The sequence below is a fragment of the Hemisphaericaspora subhashii genome, assembly GCF_019202705.1.
Source record: "Hemisphaericaspora subhashii strain CBS 10753 chromosome Unknown scaffold122, whole genome shotgun sequence".
Lineage (NCBI taxonomy): Eukaryota > Fungi > Ascomycota > Pichiomycetes > Serinales > Debaryomycetaceae > Hemisphaericaspora > Hemisphaericaspora subhashii.
Genome location: NW_026057358.1, coordinates 1 through 17,949, shown reverse-complemented (window position 1 = coordinate 17,949; position 17,949 = coordinate 1). Strand labels below are relative to the sequence as shown.

The window sequence follows — 17,949 nt, the reverse complement described above, 5'->3', positions numbered from 1 at the left end:
ATTACCAATCATTATAAGTTTATGGTAAATGTAGATATGAATAAGGGGATTTTAATTGTTGTGTAAATCCGTTGATGATTTCTTTTATATTTAAAACAATCTATATATTTCCCTCTTCTTCTTTTGATGGTTGATTTTAAAAATATAAAGAGTACACAAAAAGCACAAAGAGAATAAGTTACAGCTAAGCGTGGTTATTACAATTACGTAGAGAAATATAAATAGCCAAAGGAATCCCACATCAGTTCTTCTACTAGAAACAGGTTGTCTAATTGTCTTTATCTAATTTATCATTTTGTCATCGTACATACAAATTAAAAAAAGTTGATTCGTACCGACCTTACTTACAAATAATACGGAAAAATAAATTTTGATTAATTTTTTACCACACCAGAAGAAAATTTCAATCAATCAGAAATTTATAAAAATCGATGTCGGCTTTCATTTCTGTTTCACCAAGATCTACTACCACTACTACTACCACTAGCATCCACAATAATAATTACAATAGAAGTCTAGCAAATAATAGAAAGATATATAATTATAGATTTGCAAGAAACCACACATCCACAGATTGTAAGAACATTCCAGAAGATTGCATCATGTCACAAGATCCACAACAACATCCCTTTCCAGACACTGATAAAGAACCAAGACAGGTCGCCCCCATTCATTCTCAGTTGACAGCACAAATTAATAGATCATCCGCTTTAAATAATACCAAACCAAAATCACATCTTAATATAGAAGATAGATCAAGTTCAACTGAAAGTACTACCAGTACTTCTTCAGAATCTTCTTCAAATGGTTCTCAAATATTAATGAAACCTATTCATCAAGCAATTTCCACCAATTCACAAACTGCACCTCACCCAATCCTACAACCACTGCCATACCATCTAGCCTCACTCAACACAAACCATCACAATAACCATTATCACAACAATAACAATAATAATACAACTCCCACAACAAGTTCATATCGTCGTAAACATAGTATCAAGAAATTTTCTACCGCTAGAACAAGTACTTCTTCAAGTATGAGTAGTTCACCAAATTTCTTAGATCGTGAAGAACCAAAAATTCATTCAAAATTATATTGTGAAGAAGTAAACCCGCTCAAACAATTCACATCTCCAACATCTTCCAAGAATCCAGCTAAAGAAGCTTTATGTAAACTAAGTTCTGATGATTTGCGTTCAGTTCGATCTCATACTGAATTGGCAGAAACTGCAAATGGGGTTAGAATGTTAGCCAAGAATTTATTAAAAGCTACTATTCAATTAGATGTTAAAGCAATTATGATTGTTACAAAAGCAAGAGATAATTCATTAATTTATTTAACAAGAGAAATTGTGGAATGGTTATTAAGTAAAAACAGAGATATAACAGTATATGTTGATGCCAAATTACAAAATTCCAAACGATTCAATACTCCCGATATTATCAATAAATTCCCCAAAGCTAGCACTTTTTTAAATTTTTGGACCAAAAAACTCGCATTAAGATCTCCGGAAATATTCGATCTAGTAGTCACATTAGGTGGGGATGGTACTGTCCTCTACGTCTCCAATCTATTCCAACGAGTCGTCCCGCCAGTCATTTCATTCGCTTTGGGGTCGCTTGGATTCCTTACCAATTTCCAATTTGACGAATTCAGAGAACGAATGACCCATTGTATCGAAGCAGGAGTCAAAGCCAACCTTCGGATGAGATTCACTTGTCGTGTTCATGACGCCCTGGGGAAACTTATTTGTGAACAACAAGTCCTAAATGAATTAGTCGTCGACCGAGGTCCTTCGCCCTATGTCACCAATTTGGAATTATTTGGAGATGGATCACTCTTGACGGTAGCACAAGCTGATGGATTAATCATTGCTACTCCAACGGGATCAACTGCCTATTCTTTATCTGCTGGTGGATCACTCGTTCATCCTGGTGTGAGTGCCATTAGTGTCACTCCAATTTGTCCGCATACTTTATCATTCAGACCGATTTTATTACCCGATGGGATGTTTTTGAAGGTGAAAGTCCCCGATACTAGTCGTTCTACAGCTTGGGCGTCATTTGATGGGAAAGTAAGGACAGAATTACATAAGGGGTATTATGTCACGATTCAAGCTTCACCATTCCCATTCCCAACGGTAACTTCATCAAAAACTGAATATATCGATTCGGTTAGTCGGAATTTACATTGGAATGTTAGAGAAGCTCAAAAACCGTTTAGTTCTTATCTTACACCTGAGAATCAAAAAATGTTAAGACAAAGTTCAAATACTTTACCTGAATTGGATAATTTACATATTGAAGAAAAATATGATATAAATTATAGTGAAGATGAAAACGAGGATGATAATGATGATGATCAAGAGGTAACACCAGGTGTGAATCAGAATGAGAATACTACTAGTAATTCTACAAGTGAGGAAGAAGGGGATGTTGAATATTATATCCCACCTGGAGATGGGATCCTGACACCGATGAATATGAGTTATAATTCGGTGGATGATCGTTGTTGTTATGCGCATCCCCATGCACGTATTCATTTGAATGGACAGAGATATTAGGATAGTAGCTTAAGATACTGAAGATACTGGGATTGGATTTGGGTATATTATTGGATAGGATGGATGCTTTTTGGTTTATGACTGTTTAGGTGGTTTTGTTGATTTTTAATAGTGCTAGCTACGTAGTGCTTTTATGCATATTGATTATGTTTAGTTTTTACATAAATAATGATAATACATACAAATAAATATTAAGAATATTAAGATACGGGTATTTAGGCATTCAATTTTACAACCATCTCTGGAATACTGATGAATAAATGACTGATATGAAGATAGTAAAAATAAAGTGTAGATTTTTCAAGTTCTAATTTTGGTAAGGAGCTTATTGTCTTTTCGCCAATCATCAATTACGTAATAGTTTCTATGCGAAGAGAAGTGACACTATGCCAGAAGGACCTTTCTATCAGGTTGGAAATATGCAATGGCATGCATCGACATGCCACAGAAGTTTTGTTCTCTTTGAATTTGATATTATGTTCAAGAACAGATACAAATTCTGATGACAGAGCAGTTCATTTCTGGGCTGGTTTCTGGGGTTAATATTTAATCTACAATCTAAGGTTGTATAAAAATGAACGGTTAGAAGAAAATTGAAGACGCGTTTATCTTGGCCGCCTGTGTGTTTTTTTTGCAGCCGTAACCGTTTAGCCGTTTGAGGCTGAAACCCGGTGTTCTATTTTACAAAGTTATAAACTTAAACAGACAAACTCTGTGACAATCACGTATTTTGTTAATGATTTATAAATCTTTCATAGATTTCTTCAATATCAACTGTAAACCAATCCATTTCTCATATTTAATAGTAATGTATCAAGGTACTCGCTAGTAAGTATCTATACTAGTGGCAAACTGTGATGCGTATAAAAGAAAGGGTCGTGTACATTGTTCCAAATATCTACAGTTTCTTTTTAAATTTATCCAAAGTACACTACCAACGCCATTTCTTTTTTTTTTCTTTTCTTTCTTTTCTTTTCTTTGCACGTAAAAAAAAAAAAGATTTTTATACAAAAATCATTTAAAGTTCCTTCTTTCTTCTTCTCTTTCTCTTCTTGTAAATTTATTTCATATAAAGTATACAAACATATATTATGTCTGATATTAGTAATCAAATGAACAATTTAAGCGTTCAAGATAATCAAAAGAGTCAATATGTTCCACCTCATTTAAGAAGTAGACAAGGTAATTCAGCCTCATCTTCAGGTGGATTTGGCGACAATCAAGATAATTACAACAATGGTGGCTACAACAACCAAAGAGGTGGCTATAGAAACAATCGTGGTGGATCAGGCTACGGTGGTTCTGGTGGCTACGGTGGTTCTGGTGGCTACGGTGGTAGCGGTGGCTACAACAACAATCCAAGAGGAGGATTTGGTGGTTCTAGACGTGGTGGTGGAGGATTTGGAGGTTCTGATAGAAGAGTCCCAGTAGGTGTTGGTAGATGGGTTGATGGCAAACATGAACCAGCTCCACGTAATTCTCGTGTTGAATTGGAATTATTTGGTGCACCTGAAGAAGCTGCTCAATCTTCTGGTATTAATTTTGATAATTATGATGATATTCCAGTTGAAGTTAGTGGTGAAGGTGTTCCTGAACCTATTAATGCTTTCACTGCTCCTCCATTAGATCCATTATTAGTTGAAACTATTGCGTTAACTAGATTCACCAGACCTACTCCAGTTCAGAAATACTCCGTTCCAATTGTTGCTGGTGGTAGAGATTTAATGGCTTGTGCTCAAACTGGTTCAGGTAAGACTGGTGGGTTTTTATTCCCAGTTTTATCCGAAACTTATGCCAATGGTCCTGCACCAATCCCAGAAACTACTGGTGCTTTTTCATCATATAAGAAATATCCAACTATTTTAGTTATGGCTCCAACTAGAGAATTGGTTTCACAAATTTATGATGAAGCCAAGAAATTCGCTTATAGATCTTGGGTTCGTCCTTGTGTTGTATATGGTGGTGCTGATATTGGTGGACAAATTAGAAACTTGGATAAAGGTTGTGATTTATTAGTTGCCACTCCAGGTCGTCTTAAGGATTTATTAGAAAGAGGTAGAATTTCATTAGCCAATATTAAATATTTGGTTTTAGATGAAGCCGATAGAATGTTAGATATGGGTTTCGAACCACAAATTAGACATATTGTTCAAGAATGTGATATGCCAGATGTTAATGAAAGACAAACTTTGATGTTTTCTGCTACTTTCCCAAGAGATATTCAAATGTTGGCACGTGATTTCTTGAAGGATTATATTTTCCTTTCTGTTGGTAGAGTTGGTTCTACTTCAGAAAATATTACCCAAAAGATTTTATACGTTGAAGATGATGAAAAGAAATCAGTTATTTTAGATTTATTATCTGCTGATGACGCTGGATTAACCATTGTTTTCACCGAAACTAAGAGAATGGCTGATAATTTAGCTGATTACTTGTATGATCAAGGATTCCCAGCTACTGCTATTCATGGTGATAGATCCCAATATGAAAGAGAAAAAGCATTAGCTGCATTCAAAAATGGTGTTGCTCCAATCTTGGTTGCCACTGCTGTTGCTGCTAGAGGTTTGGATATTCCAAATGTTGCCCATGTTATTAATTATGATTTACCTAGTGATATTGATGATTATGTTCATAGAATCGGTCGTACTGGTCGTGCCGGTAACGTTGGTATTGCCACTGCATTCTTCAATAGAAATAATAAGAATATCGTCAAGGGTTTGATTGATTTATTAGCTGAAGCCAATCAAGAAGTTCCAGATTTCTTAACCAAGATTTCTAGAGAAGGTTCTGGTGGGTTTGGAAGTAGTCGTGGTGGTCGTGGTGGCCGTGGTGGTCGTGGTCCATCAAGAGATTTCAGAAGAGGTAGTTCTTCAGGTTGGGGCAATTCCTCGTCATCTGGTGGTTGGGGTAACTCGTCATCATCTGGTGGAGGTTATTCATCCCACACTGGTGGCGCTGGTGCTGGTGGTTACAACAGTAGTAACAGTTCCAACAGTCGTCCAAGTAATGACTTCAGCTCCGGTTACGGTAATCCAACTGCTAACTCTTGGTGGTAAAGAGAGTTTGTCTATTAGAGATTGATTTTTTTGCTACATTTTGCTATTTTGCTTGCATTTTACTATTACTTCGGTATTTATTCTAATTTTTTTATTGTCAATTATTATTATTAACTCCATGTCTCGATCTAACACAAGAAAGAGGAAAGAAAGAAAGATTGTTTTATCCCATATTTTTTTATATCATCATCATCCATCCATTACTTACCTATCCATCATCATCATTCACTATTCCATTGTTCAATATTTAGATTTTTGTTTGTTTATTATTATTTTGTTCAGCTTGATTTATTCCATTTTTGATTCATTCATTCATTGCATTGCATTAATTTATTACTTTATTATTAATTTTTCATCATTTTCAGATTTCTTCAATATGCTTTTATTATTTGTTGATGCTTATTACCATACTACGACAATTTTGCTTGAAAATGAAATGAAAAATGTTATTGGAATACGGTTGATCAGAAACAAAGAAAATCGCAGAACTTATTATTTTTTTTATTATCAGTTTACAGAATTAATGAAGAGAGAATGAAAATCTTCATTCTTGTAATTATTAATTTATTATTATTATTATACTTTTAGATCTTTTTTTGTGGTTTTTTCTTTTTTGGGTGTGTTACTTTATTATATTTGTGTTTTTGTTGTTTTTTTGTTCTTTTGGTTATTATTGGCTTACTTTTTAAAGAAACAAAAAAAGTTAATTAGTCTTATAAATTTAATACGGATTTAGACATTGGGTTATCTTATACAGTTATTATATATATTATGTTTATAGTTTGGTATTTATTAAATTAATATATCAACTTTAACTTTACAAAAGTTTTATGTTTGCCCTGGGCTTCTTTTCTAACATTCTCTGTTGTTGGTGCAAGAAAAATTTTGCAGCTTTTTTTTGTGACGCATTAAAACCGGTCAACTGTGCCTTATTTAATCACGTGATAATACCGTCGGAATAGCGAACGTTTGAAAAACTCAAAAATAAAGAAGTGTGTTAAAGAAAGGCTCATGACTGCAACTAACACATTGGATACATCATAGTTATATTGCATTGTTGAAGTGGTTACTATAAGAATGCCCCTAATAAAACTGAGTATAAACATAAAAAGAATTGTGATAGGACTAATATCACTTTGGCTTGCCTATTACTTGATTTCATCTTTGGCCACAGCTGGACCAAGAATTCATCATCGAACAGAATTCAATTCACCAAAACTACAATTAATAAAAGAATTAGAGAAACATAGCAATTGGAAAAAGTTAGGATTAAACTTCCAACCAAACCAACGAGCATCATTACCCGTCGAATCAACATTACGTCAACAATTATCCTATCAATTTCCATATGATCCTTCAAAACCATATCCAAAAATAATATGGCAAACTTGGAAAGTTCCATTAGATTCTGAAGATTTCCCCAAAAGATATAGAAGATTTCAAGAAACTTGGGAAGAAAACAATCCTAATTATAAACATTTTGTCTTAACTGATGATGAATGTGAATTAATGATTCTGATGTTGTATACAACCGTACCAGATGTCGTAAAAGCCTATAAAAGCATGCCAAAAAGTATTCTCAAAGCTGATTTCTTCAGATATTTAATCTTATTTGCCCGTGGGGGAGTATATTCTGATATTGACACTGCTGGATTAAAACCAATTGATGAATGGGTTTCTAATTCTCCCAAGATTTTGGATAAACCCAATAATTCAGGTTTAGTGGTTGGGATTGAGGCTGATCCAGATAGACCCGATTGGAATGAGTGGTATGCTAGAAGAATCCAGTTTTGTCAATGGACTATTCAGCTGAAAAAGGGCCATCCGATGTTGCGTGAATTAATTGCCAAAATTACTGAAATTACATTGGAAAGAGAAAAGCAAGGGAACTTGAAGCAAATTGTTGGAAAAGATGAAGGTGGGGATATTATGAATTGGACCGGACCCGGGATTTTCACAGATACTGTATTTGAATATATGAATAATATTTTGCAAACCCCTGAAGCTTTCAAAACTAGAAATTATGAAGTTTTGGTTGATTGGAAATTGTTTACCGGGATGCAACAGCCTATTGCAATTGATGATGTGTTGGTTTTGCCTATAACTTCATTCAGTCCTGATGTTATGCAAATGGGATCAATGCCTTCCACAGATCCGATGGCATATGCAAAGCATATGTTCCTGGGCTCATGGAAGACTGATGATAAAGCAATGCCAGAAATGGAAGTGCATCTATAGAGAAATTCGTCAAAGAAATAGCTACATATTCAATTTATAAAGTTTATTAAGATGTACATATTATTATATATTATTCCAATTTGTATGTTCCTACCAGTCTAGCTGTTGGAAAATTTTGTCTCTTCTATTATAAGCCTGTTTACTTTCATTCCTTGTTTTAAATTTATTATAATACACTGTACAATCCAAATTTGTACAATTATTCGCACATACATTGGTCATACCCATCCCTCCAACTACATGATTCGAAAACGTATTATGAACGCAATCTTTACATAAATCCTCAATACCATTGATAGCAGCCTCAATCTCTCGACAATTCATAGCTACATCAGTAACTACTTGTAGTTCATTATTCTTACATGTCAGACAGATTACTGAATTTAAAGTATCCAACTTTTTCCCACAACATAAACATGAATTAACAGTAATGAAACCCGCATCGTTAAGTGTTCCTCCTGCTGGAGGTAATCTTGAAAGAAGCTGGGTAAATTTGGGTAATTCTCGATACCAACCTCTAATATCTGCACCTATCAAATTGAAAATTCTTTCCAATGGAGGAATTAAAACTCTTGTGATATAATATTCATAATCTAGAACTAGTGGATTATCAGTACTATAGGTCTTTATAAGATCTTCAGGGGACATTACTCGATCCTTGATTCTTGTTTTGGAAGAATCCCGAACAACAACATATGCTACTCGTTCTCTATACTGTGGTTCCTGTCTTGCATCTTCTTCAACTTTCTTACTTGCCACTACTGCACCAGGTGGTAAATATCTTTCATCCTTGTATGTCCCATATCTAACTTCTTTAGCAAAACAAAAATCTTGAATTGAAATCTTATTAATTGATATCTTATAAAATTGTTTCAATACATATTCTTTAACTTTTGAAAGATTTTTTGTCTCGAATAATATACGCAATGTCTTTTCCATCATCTTCTGTTGGGCAGGAATACCATCTCTTCTAACAGTTTCAATACCTTTTGCATCAAACTTAGGTACCTTTTGATCCTCATATTCATAAGCATATCCAACATATCTCTTTTTCGTTTGTAATATACATGGATGATAAACCTTTTCGAATTTTAATTTTATAGGATCAGGAAACACACTCGTGATATAATTAGCAATGGTCTTACCTAATTTAAATGCTTCATCTTTAGATTTCCCAGGAAAGTACACGAATAACGAATCTGTATCTCCATATACTACTTTTGCACCATCGAAGTCTTTCCCACCCGCCTCAATTAATTCGATTGATTTACTCAAGATTTCCCTACCAGTGGAAACAATGGCATCTGATATATCTGAATTTGGCATCCGGCCGGAAAATGTAGCTGATGTATATCCATAGGTCACATTTGCGATCAATTTCAATGCTAATTGTCGTGAATTATACAATTTCGTTAATTCGGTATCATCTTTAAATGATTTCATCACTGTCTTAACTTTGATTCTTAGATTAAGGAATTCTTCTAACATTTTGGCAAGGATTGATTTTCGAATATGACTTTTCACAAATATAAATCCATTAGGAGATGTTGTGATAGCATCGTCTTGTTTCAAAAGATCAACTAATCCTGGTGGAATCGATAGGTTTTGAAGATATCCTATTCCATTCTTCCCTGGTTTAAAATTCTGAAGCTTCCCAAGAAGTGTTGAATAACAATAATTATATGCAATCATAATCAGCGGATATAATGATTGGAAATCAAGAACGACTAATGGGGATTTATAGAAATTCGACATTGGTTCCAAAATCAATGGTATACATTCAATAGGTTTCATTTGGTGGACTTGTTGTTTAGATGGTGAATTTAGTAATATGCTTTCTACTTTTGTTAATCTTGCTAAGATGGATTCCACTTTATATTGAGATCCTCTGTAAAAGTTCGAATTAAAATCAATCCCAATTAATCGAGAATGTTCGACATTTCTGGTTATTAATTCCTGCGTTTCGATAATTTTCAATACCAACTCAATTCGCTTGGTATAATATCTCAAGGGGATCAACATTTCATGAAATTTCCCACTGTTTAACCATTGCGATAATTGATAGGTCAGATATTTTGGAATAGAATGATGTAATAGATGATAGACTGTGTTCTCAAGTGAATAACTAGTTAAACTCTTTTCCGATCTCATGACTCTCCACACATTAACCATATGTCGACCATTAATTTGAATATTGGAAGTATGAGTATATCCCCATCTATCACCTAATTTCCCATTACTTTTAAACGTCCCACGACTAAGATCTGATAAAATATTAATGTCAAACACTTTCCTTAATCTTTCAATTAAATAACCCCATGACATTGAAATAATTTCATATCCTGATAAGATATCCGGATCAAATAATTCAACAAGTTGTACTAACCTGGTTACCATTGATAGTTCTTCTTCAAATACTTCAATATGCAACTTATCTAATGAAACAGATAAACCAGATATTATACTCTCAGAGAATGGAGTAGGATTGAACATTAAAACTCCAGATTTATATTCACATTCCTCAAACATACAATTTCCATCTTGATAGGAATAAAAGATTAATCGAATTGGATCACGCAATGGATCCACCTTGAGTTTCGAATTTGGGGGATCGGCATGTATCTCCATATGAAAATTGCATAATGAATTAAATCCATCTGGACGTCTCGTCATCTTTTCTGAATTGTAAGTATATTTGAAATCATGAGATTGAGTTATACCAGGTTCTATTTGTGATCTATATTTGATTCGTTTATTGATTTCCTTCTGCTCTTTCTTCTTGAGCCATTCGGCAACTTCTAGTTTCAGCGGTGGTTCAGGCACGTACTGCCACGTTGCAAACTGACGACTTGTTTGTGCTTGGTTGGCATATAGTTGCTTCTTATATTTATTCAGTAGCGGAATTGATCGAAGCAATTTTGACATTTCAAGATATGGAATCAGCGTTGATTCATCCTTAAGAGGAACCACTATCTTTTTGTTTGCAAATATTAATGGCCTCTGGGGAACATCGGCTTTCTTGTCATAGAACGGATCGGAATAGTTGATCTTTAAGATCCCAGCATTTTCAAAAGCAGAATTACGGTTCTCAGGAAGCAATTCCAGAGGAACTTGAATTTCGTAGGTATTTTGACCAATCAATAGATTCTTGAATACGCCCAAGTTTTCCTCATTGGAGATAGGTGTGGGAGTAAATGAAAATTCAGAAATACTTTCCAATCGTGAAGCTGAACCATTATACTGTCTTTGTGTATTTTGAATCTTTCTTTGCGTCATGGAACGAAGCATATTTTCATCAAATTCGCCAAGCTGGGTTTCATCAATATCTGATATGATTGAATCCTCTTCGATTTCTGTTGGTAATGCTGGTGGTTTGTCTGTTACTTCTTCGGAATCAGAAAATTCAAATTCGGATGACATTGTTTGTTTCCCCATATCTTGCGTGCCGCCAGCAGCAACAGTCTTTGCAACATCCGTCTCTATAGGAGTTGGTGATATTGAAAGACTATTAGTAAAGCTCAATGTATTTGCAGCAGAAGAAGAAATCCCATTCGGATGTTCGCTGTCTTGGGTCGATTCAAATAAACTCTCATATTTCAGCCACCGTAAAAGATCATCACCAAATTTCATTTCTTGAATATTTGCAACTAAGTCCTTTTCATAATCCACAAGTTCAAATGATGTCTTAAAATCAGCAAAAATGTCAATCTCGGCACCTCCATCATTATTTGATTTTCTTTTATTCTTAATATATTTCTTTGAAATTCGATCCCAATCCTTGATATCATTCTTTCCAGTCAACTTAATCACATATTCCAAGAACTCATCCAATTGACCTTGATTCGACCAATCCGTAGTAGTTCCAGTACCGAAATATGATATCTTATCTGATGTAGCCAAGACATCACCATGTAGATTTAGATCAGAATTTCTGGTTTGACATTGATATTTTAAATCGTTATAGATTTGTCGTAACGAAGATAAATAAATCTTAGGATGGCAATTTTCGTCATATTTATAGCCATGTTTCTCCTTTTTTGAAATCGATAACTCGTCTAGATATTTCTTGTATTCTTTTCGTTCTGTAAAATCATCATGTAGATGTCTAGGAGTTAACCAAGATCGATTTATTATACAACTAGTACTTATATCTAATTCCAACACCGATTTTCCGATTCTATTGTACAGCAATGATCCCACTTCGTCAACCTGATTTAGGACATTATCGGGTTTAATGAAACGAGATAAGTATTTGGCTAGTACATCCATTTTCGGTTTTGTATATGCCAGTGATTTGTGAATGTTTGGGATTATGGGAGATCGGAAATAGAGACCATGCTTAGGATTTGCACCTTGTTGAATATGATCTTTATCTATGTGTAGCCACCCACATCCGAATAAATTGAAGTCAGTAAGGAATTGCAACAAGTACGGAATATGAGATTCATAGACGTAATGAGGGATAGGATGACGCGTTACACGTTCATTAGGTTCTTTGCCTATGGTCGTTAGATCCAAAGTCATATCGTGGAATAACTTGGTTAGACGCGTCTTATAGTTTGGTGAAAGTAAAGAAATCTTATAGAACAACTTATAACCTATTTGAAATCCATATATTGGAACCGCCTTGCAAATGGATACGTTAGCAATAAACTTTCGCTTTTGTGGATCAGGCGTATTATCAGATTCTTCTTCGAGATCACTGTCATCTCCATCTTCATCTATTTCATCATCTGCAGGGGTCTTCTTTCGTTTTCCACGTCTTGACTTATATGATTCCCTCAAGGCCAGTTCCAAGTAATTTATTACTTTATTGATATGATCCCTTGAATTCCGTTTCAATGTATCAACATTCTCATGGCAGTCAACATACATATAAGGATAAAAGTTATGAATGTGAATTACCGTATTGAATACCATCAGGGTAGCAGGAGACTGCTGTTGAATTTTCTGCCTTTTATTAGGCAGCAATGATGAAGACTGAGTAACTGAACTACGTTGCTGTTGCGGAGATATTGATATAGATCCATATATTCGGATGATGGGTACTTGTGATACTTGAGTATAGAATTGATCCAATTTAGTTGGAAATGATTGATAAGTATCATAATCATTTATTTGTATTCGTAACGTAGAATCATCTAAAGAAGAAGTGGAAAAGGTATTGTCATATGTCGCACTTGGGCTTGTACGGTGAGTATTATCCGAATCATCCATTAACCATATAATTAAATCATTCTTATGGCAAAGGACGATTAATCCAGAAACAACAAGTTCTGACAACCAATTCCGCATTTATGAACATCTAGAAAGGGCGACATTACGACATGGATGTCGCGATTTGTAAAAGTTGTATTTAACTAGGCCAAATAAGTTAAGAAAAATGATGTTATATCATTTCAAGCTACTGCTAACAAAGTGACGTATAGAAGAGTCCAGATTGTCTGTATCTTTCAATCCCTATAAAAGACTAAATGAACATCGAGAGATTAGTTGAATTGTTTGAAAAGCATACCCATTATGCAACGCGGAAAGACGAGCGGTGAGTGGCGTTAACAGCGTGCGGTACATGTCAACTATTTGTCATGCCTGATCAAATGTTCAAAAAATTGCCAGGTAGCTGGGGAACGAGTCGGTTCCACTGGTAGCGATCGACGGTCTTCAAATTGATCCACTTCGATATAATCGAATTTTATCGTAAAGGGATTTTTGGACATCTTCAATAAATCATCCCATATGGAGTCACAGACAGCAAGCCCAGATAGAGAAGATTCATAAATGTTTCCGGGAAGCCACGGATGACAGAAGTCCTTCATTCTCTCAGCAGGGCTTTGCCTTCCAATGAATCATAGTCTCAATAACGTATATCTATCTTCCTCTAACATATCCCCTATGTGCCGTTCATATAGACGAATCGGTAGCAGTGCCACTTCAAGCAATTTATTTACATGGGGGACCAACGTTATCTTTTGAACATAAATGAGATATAGAGGTGGAGTCATGTAGTATCGCAGGTTGCGAGGTTCAACGATTGTCAGCTCAAGCCACATATCATAGTCCTCGAATATATGTCCCATAACATCGGACACAATCTTAGCTAAAACGGGGCCAGTCCCGTGGATATTATCTTCTAGGCTAGAAACTGGAAACTCGTATTTGTATCGCGAATGTAGAACGTCCAGCGCATAAGGAGCCCGTTCCATTAATTATTTTGAGTTGAATGTAAGACCCATCCTAACAAGACACGGTACATAACTTGCCAACCAAAGTTTTAAAATAGTATCCTTGAACATGTCATAGTGGGAATTATGCAATTGTAATAAAGGCGACGTTTTCTCTACAAACCCGTATGGACGGGCTACAATCAAATCATATACGTGCGAAGGCAGAGGCAAAGTCAAAGGTGCCTCGGGGTATGCGAGTAGCAACATATTGCAACTTTGTGCAATTTGATATTGATCACCCAAATCAAAACTGTTTACATAACGACAGATGACTGTGGCTATCATATGAGGCTCAAGAAAAGTTAGGCCCTCCTCATAATCGATTTTAAAATCATCACGCTTATGGCTAATTAATTCAAACTTTTCGTCGGTGGGCCAGAACCAGTTGAGTCGAGGAGTCACAACCGGCTCACCGTTGGTAGCCTCTAAATACAATACACTTGGTGCGGCAGCCAAGACAAGCACAAACTACGTGTCTTCCCATACCCTAATTGGATTTGTAGCCATCGTTCCTGACCATGACATGGTTCGACATGACATGGTTTTTTGAGAATTCATTCCGAGAACAATCACACATCGCGAAACACCTCCGTACCTAATTTTCATATTCAATTCTCTGGCAGTCAATGATGCATCCAACATACCCATAAGTCTGACCAATATCGCAATATGATTATCTTCTGTGAGGCGGAAAATGCTTATCGCGAGGTTCGATTGCGTGAACATATTTTCATTCCTGGCATTGACAATTAAAGGAGTCTCGTATAAATCTACATACATGGTTCCCATCTTGCGAAAGGTATTATACGTTAGCTGGACTTTATCAGTAATTTCATTGGTGGGCTTCTCAAGCGAACCGCGATCTTCAATTTCATAATGATACCGCAGGGAAATAGTTACAAAGTAACACCCCTTCTCGCCATCAACTGCCACACGTCGTCTCATCCGGCGCAAGTTGTCTGCAATCTCAGATACGAGTGGGAAACCGGACATTGGGAAAATTTGTGACCTTGGCATCTTTATACGGGGCTATTGATATTTTTGTAGGGTCGAAAAGTAGATAAATATACTAACCTGAATATCATTGCCGAGTCATTTTCAGTTTGTGTGGGGTTATTCTCCTCATTTTGTCTCCTGAAGTATCAACAAACTGCATGTCTGCGATATTTTCAATTGCCGTGGAGTCTTAAAACATAGAGTCGATAGGGAACCAGAGTAAGTCTTACTAACTATTAATTAGCTAATACTTCGAATTAAACACACAGTTCTTTGAATGCAAATTGTGGCTTAGAACAAGTTGCAAACTACACGCTCGTATATTTTCATATAGGACTATATAAAAGAGTCAATTTAAGCGGAACATAAATAATATATTTAGCAAATAACGAAACTTTAAGGTTATTAGAACTGTAGTTGCTATTTACAAAGTGATATAAAAAGGGCTTTAGACATTAATTCGGTTCATATTAAAAGCGTGTTTCAATTCAATTCAGTTCCGAATAAATATAGGGGATGGATAATTCAGGAACAAGAAAGTCAACTAATGAAAACCTGACGGAGTCATAGCTTTAGAAGGTAGTTCCGTCACTTTATACCTATCAGTTATTCCTCTGTAGCTGGTTAGTGAGTTTCCGGTTGTTGGGGATTTTAGTCATATTGGGTCCTGACCTCAGCTGGTTTTCTGAGCGCTATATAGCACCGATCGCGGGGGTTCGAGGCTCATCTGATTGATCCACTTTAATTCTGTCAAACTTTATCGTGAAGGGATTCTTGCAAATAGTGTGTAAATCATCCTCCAATATGGTTTCACAAGCAGAAAAGTTAGAGATCTTTCCAGTAAAAATCAACGGATGACAGAAATGGGCTATTCTTTCGTTAGGGCCTTGTCTTCCAATGAACCCGAGTATTAGCAACATACACCTTTTTTCGTCCGATATATCCCTAAAGTCGCCCGAATAACGTTCAATTAAGAGTGGTGCCTCCTTAAGTAATTGATTTATCCACGAAATCAAATTTATTTTTTGAACATACATGAGATATAACGGGGGGGGTCATATAATAAGGCAGCTTGGACGGTTCATCAATTTTCTCCTCGAGCCATGACTCATAAGATTTAAATATATCTTCTTTAACGTCTGAAATGATCTTACCGATCACGGGTCCAGTTCCATGCAGATTGTCCTTTAAGAAGTCAGGGATATGAACAAACTCTGGAGGATAGACTGAGTGCGAAAATGCATGATAATATATTGATCGGCTTGAATTAAATGTAAACCCCATCCTAAGAAGATGAGGTACATAAGATGCCAACCAAACCTTCACAATAGTAAATTTAAACATGTCGCAATAGTAATGATACGGTTGTAATGCAGGAGATACATAGTGAATATATCCAATCCAATCATGTATATGATACGGTCGAGGTAAACTCAAAGGTGCCTCCGGGTACGCAAGAAGCAACATATAATAACTTTCTGCGATTTGATATTGAGTGGCCAATTGAAGGCTTTGAACGTATTCGACAATTGTTTCAGCTACGGTCTGGGGCTCAAGGTAGTTTAAACAGGCAGCGTAATTAATGTCGAAATCATCAGAGCTATCGGATATCAATGTAAATTGCACATCAGATGACCAGCCCCAGTTTATTCCTGACGTGAACACCTTTTTACCGTCTTGGCCAGCTAAATATAATAGACCTTGCGCACCAGCCAAAGCAAGCACGGATTGGGCACCTTTCATACGAAGTAGCTTAATCGTATTAATATTCTCAATTTCATAACTTTCCATGCCCCTCTTAGAGTTAAGTCCTAAAACGGTTACACCATCCAGAGAGCCCTCATATTTAATTTTCATATTCAATTCTTGGGCAGTCAATGAGGCATCCAAAATGCCAAGAAGTCTAACCAAAAACGCAATGTGGCTATCTTCTGTGAGAAAGAATTCATTTAGCATCGGGTTCAATCTTGCGTACTGTTTTTGAGACATGTACCTTTTCTTACCATTGACAATTGTAGGAGTCTCGAAAGCATGGAGGTTTTGCATGTCGCCTGGCCCACGAATGGTATTATATGTTAACTGGATTTTATCAGTAATTTCATTTGTTGGATTATCTAGCAGGATATTTTCTTTCATAACATAACGATAACGCAGCGAAATGGTGATAAAGTGACACCCATTCTTCTCCTCGACTGCTAAACGGCGATACAAACCATGAAAATTGTCTAAGATCTCAGCTACCACCTGGAAATCAGACATTGGGCTGTAATTTTCAAACCCTATATGCTTATCAATGATTGCTGGTGGTAACTTACCTGCCTGATCATTGACACCAGAGTTGACAGCGCCGATCACAAAGTACGGAGGGATAGCCTCGGATCCCACAAGCTTCCAGTCTGCCCAACTCCCCAGGGGGGGTTCAAGGGTGAAGTGCGAAACTCTTCCAACGGTTAAAAAGCCCAAAGTTTTATTCTTGTGCAAAATCTGAATTATATAGCCACCGCCAGATTTGGCATATGGACGTAATGAATAATGTGATTGGAAAAAGTGAGCCGAAACTACTAATGTATTCTGAGGTGCTCTTATATACTTAGGGATGATAGCTTTGCCAGGGAATACCCCTGCAGCAAGAGGAATCCAGCAATTATTAGGTCCCGGGACATAAATTGGGGAAAACTCCGTGATGTATGTTCTAAAACAAGGATCCCCGATAAATGTAGCATTCCTTTTATTGAGAGCAACAGATCTCCAGCTTACTGAAACTGGGATGTCACCTTTTGATTTTGACATAGTGGTCTTAATGGAATGATTGTCTCGGTTTGGTTATTCTTTGCGTGAGTATCTCTGGAGGGGGTTTGGGGCGTGGGG

The 17,949-nt window shown here is 36.1% G+C and overlaps 5 protein-coding genes across 5 annotated transcripts; 3 read left to right on the top strand and 2 right to left on the bottom strand. All coding sequences in view use genetic code 12, as the record gives it.

Annotated features, from left to right (window-relative positions):
• Positions 1–431: 431 nt before the first annotated feature.
• On the top strand, positions 432–2,567 carry J8A68_004652 (NADH/NAD(+) kinase; the record flags this gene model as incomplete). Its single annotated transcript, XM_049408633.1, has 1 exon — positions 432–2,567. One exon carries the CDS (start codon positions 432–434, stop codon positions 2,565–2,567), a length of 2,136 nt encoding a protein of 711 aa, XP_049262059.1.
• A 1,091-nt stretch (positions 2,568–3,658) lies between these two features.
• Positions 3,659–5,623, top strand: DED1 (DEAD-box ATP-dependent RNA helicase; the record flags this gene model as incomplete). The annotated part of the gene is made up of 1 exon (XM_049408632.1): positions 3,659–5,623. The coding sequence occupies one exon, from the start codon at positions 3,659–3,661 to the stop codon at positions 5,621–5,623; it is 1,965 nt and encodes a 654-aa protein (XP_049262058.1).
• A 1,077-nt stretch (positions 5,624–6,700) lies between these two features.
• On the top strand, positions 6,701–7,861 carry OCH1 (Och1p; the record flags this gene model as incomplete). Its single annotated transcript, XM_049408631.1, has 1 exon — positions 6,701–7,861. The coding sequence occupies one exon, from the start codon at positions 6,701–6,703 to the stop codon at positions 7,859–7,861; it is 1,161 nt and encodes a 386-aa protein (XP_049262057.1).
• A 90-nt stretch (positions 7,862–7,951) lies between these two features.
• REV3 (Rev3p) lies at positions 7,952–15,102 on the bottom strand (the record flags this gene model as incomplete). Its single annotated transcript, XM_049408630.1, has 3 exons — positions 7,952–13,099; positions 14,101–14,508; positions 14,572–15,102. 3 exons carry the CDS (start codon positions 15,100–15,102, stop codon positions 7,952–7,954), a joined length of 6,087 nt encoding a protein of 2,028 aa, XP_049262056.1.
• A 966-nt stretch (positions 15,103–16,068) lies between these two features.
• Positions 16,069–17,871, bottom strand: J8A68_004648 (uncharacterized protein; the record flags this gene model as incomplete). The annotated part of the gene is made up of 1 exon (XM_049408629.1): positions 16,069–17,871. The coding sequence occupies one exon, from the start codon at positions 17,869–17,871 to the stop codon at positions 16,069–16,071; it is 1,803 nt and encodes a 600-aa protein (XP_049262055.1).
• Between the last annotated feature and the right edge of the window lie 78 nt (positions 17,872–17,949).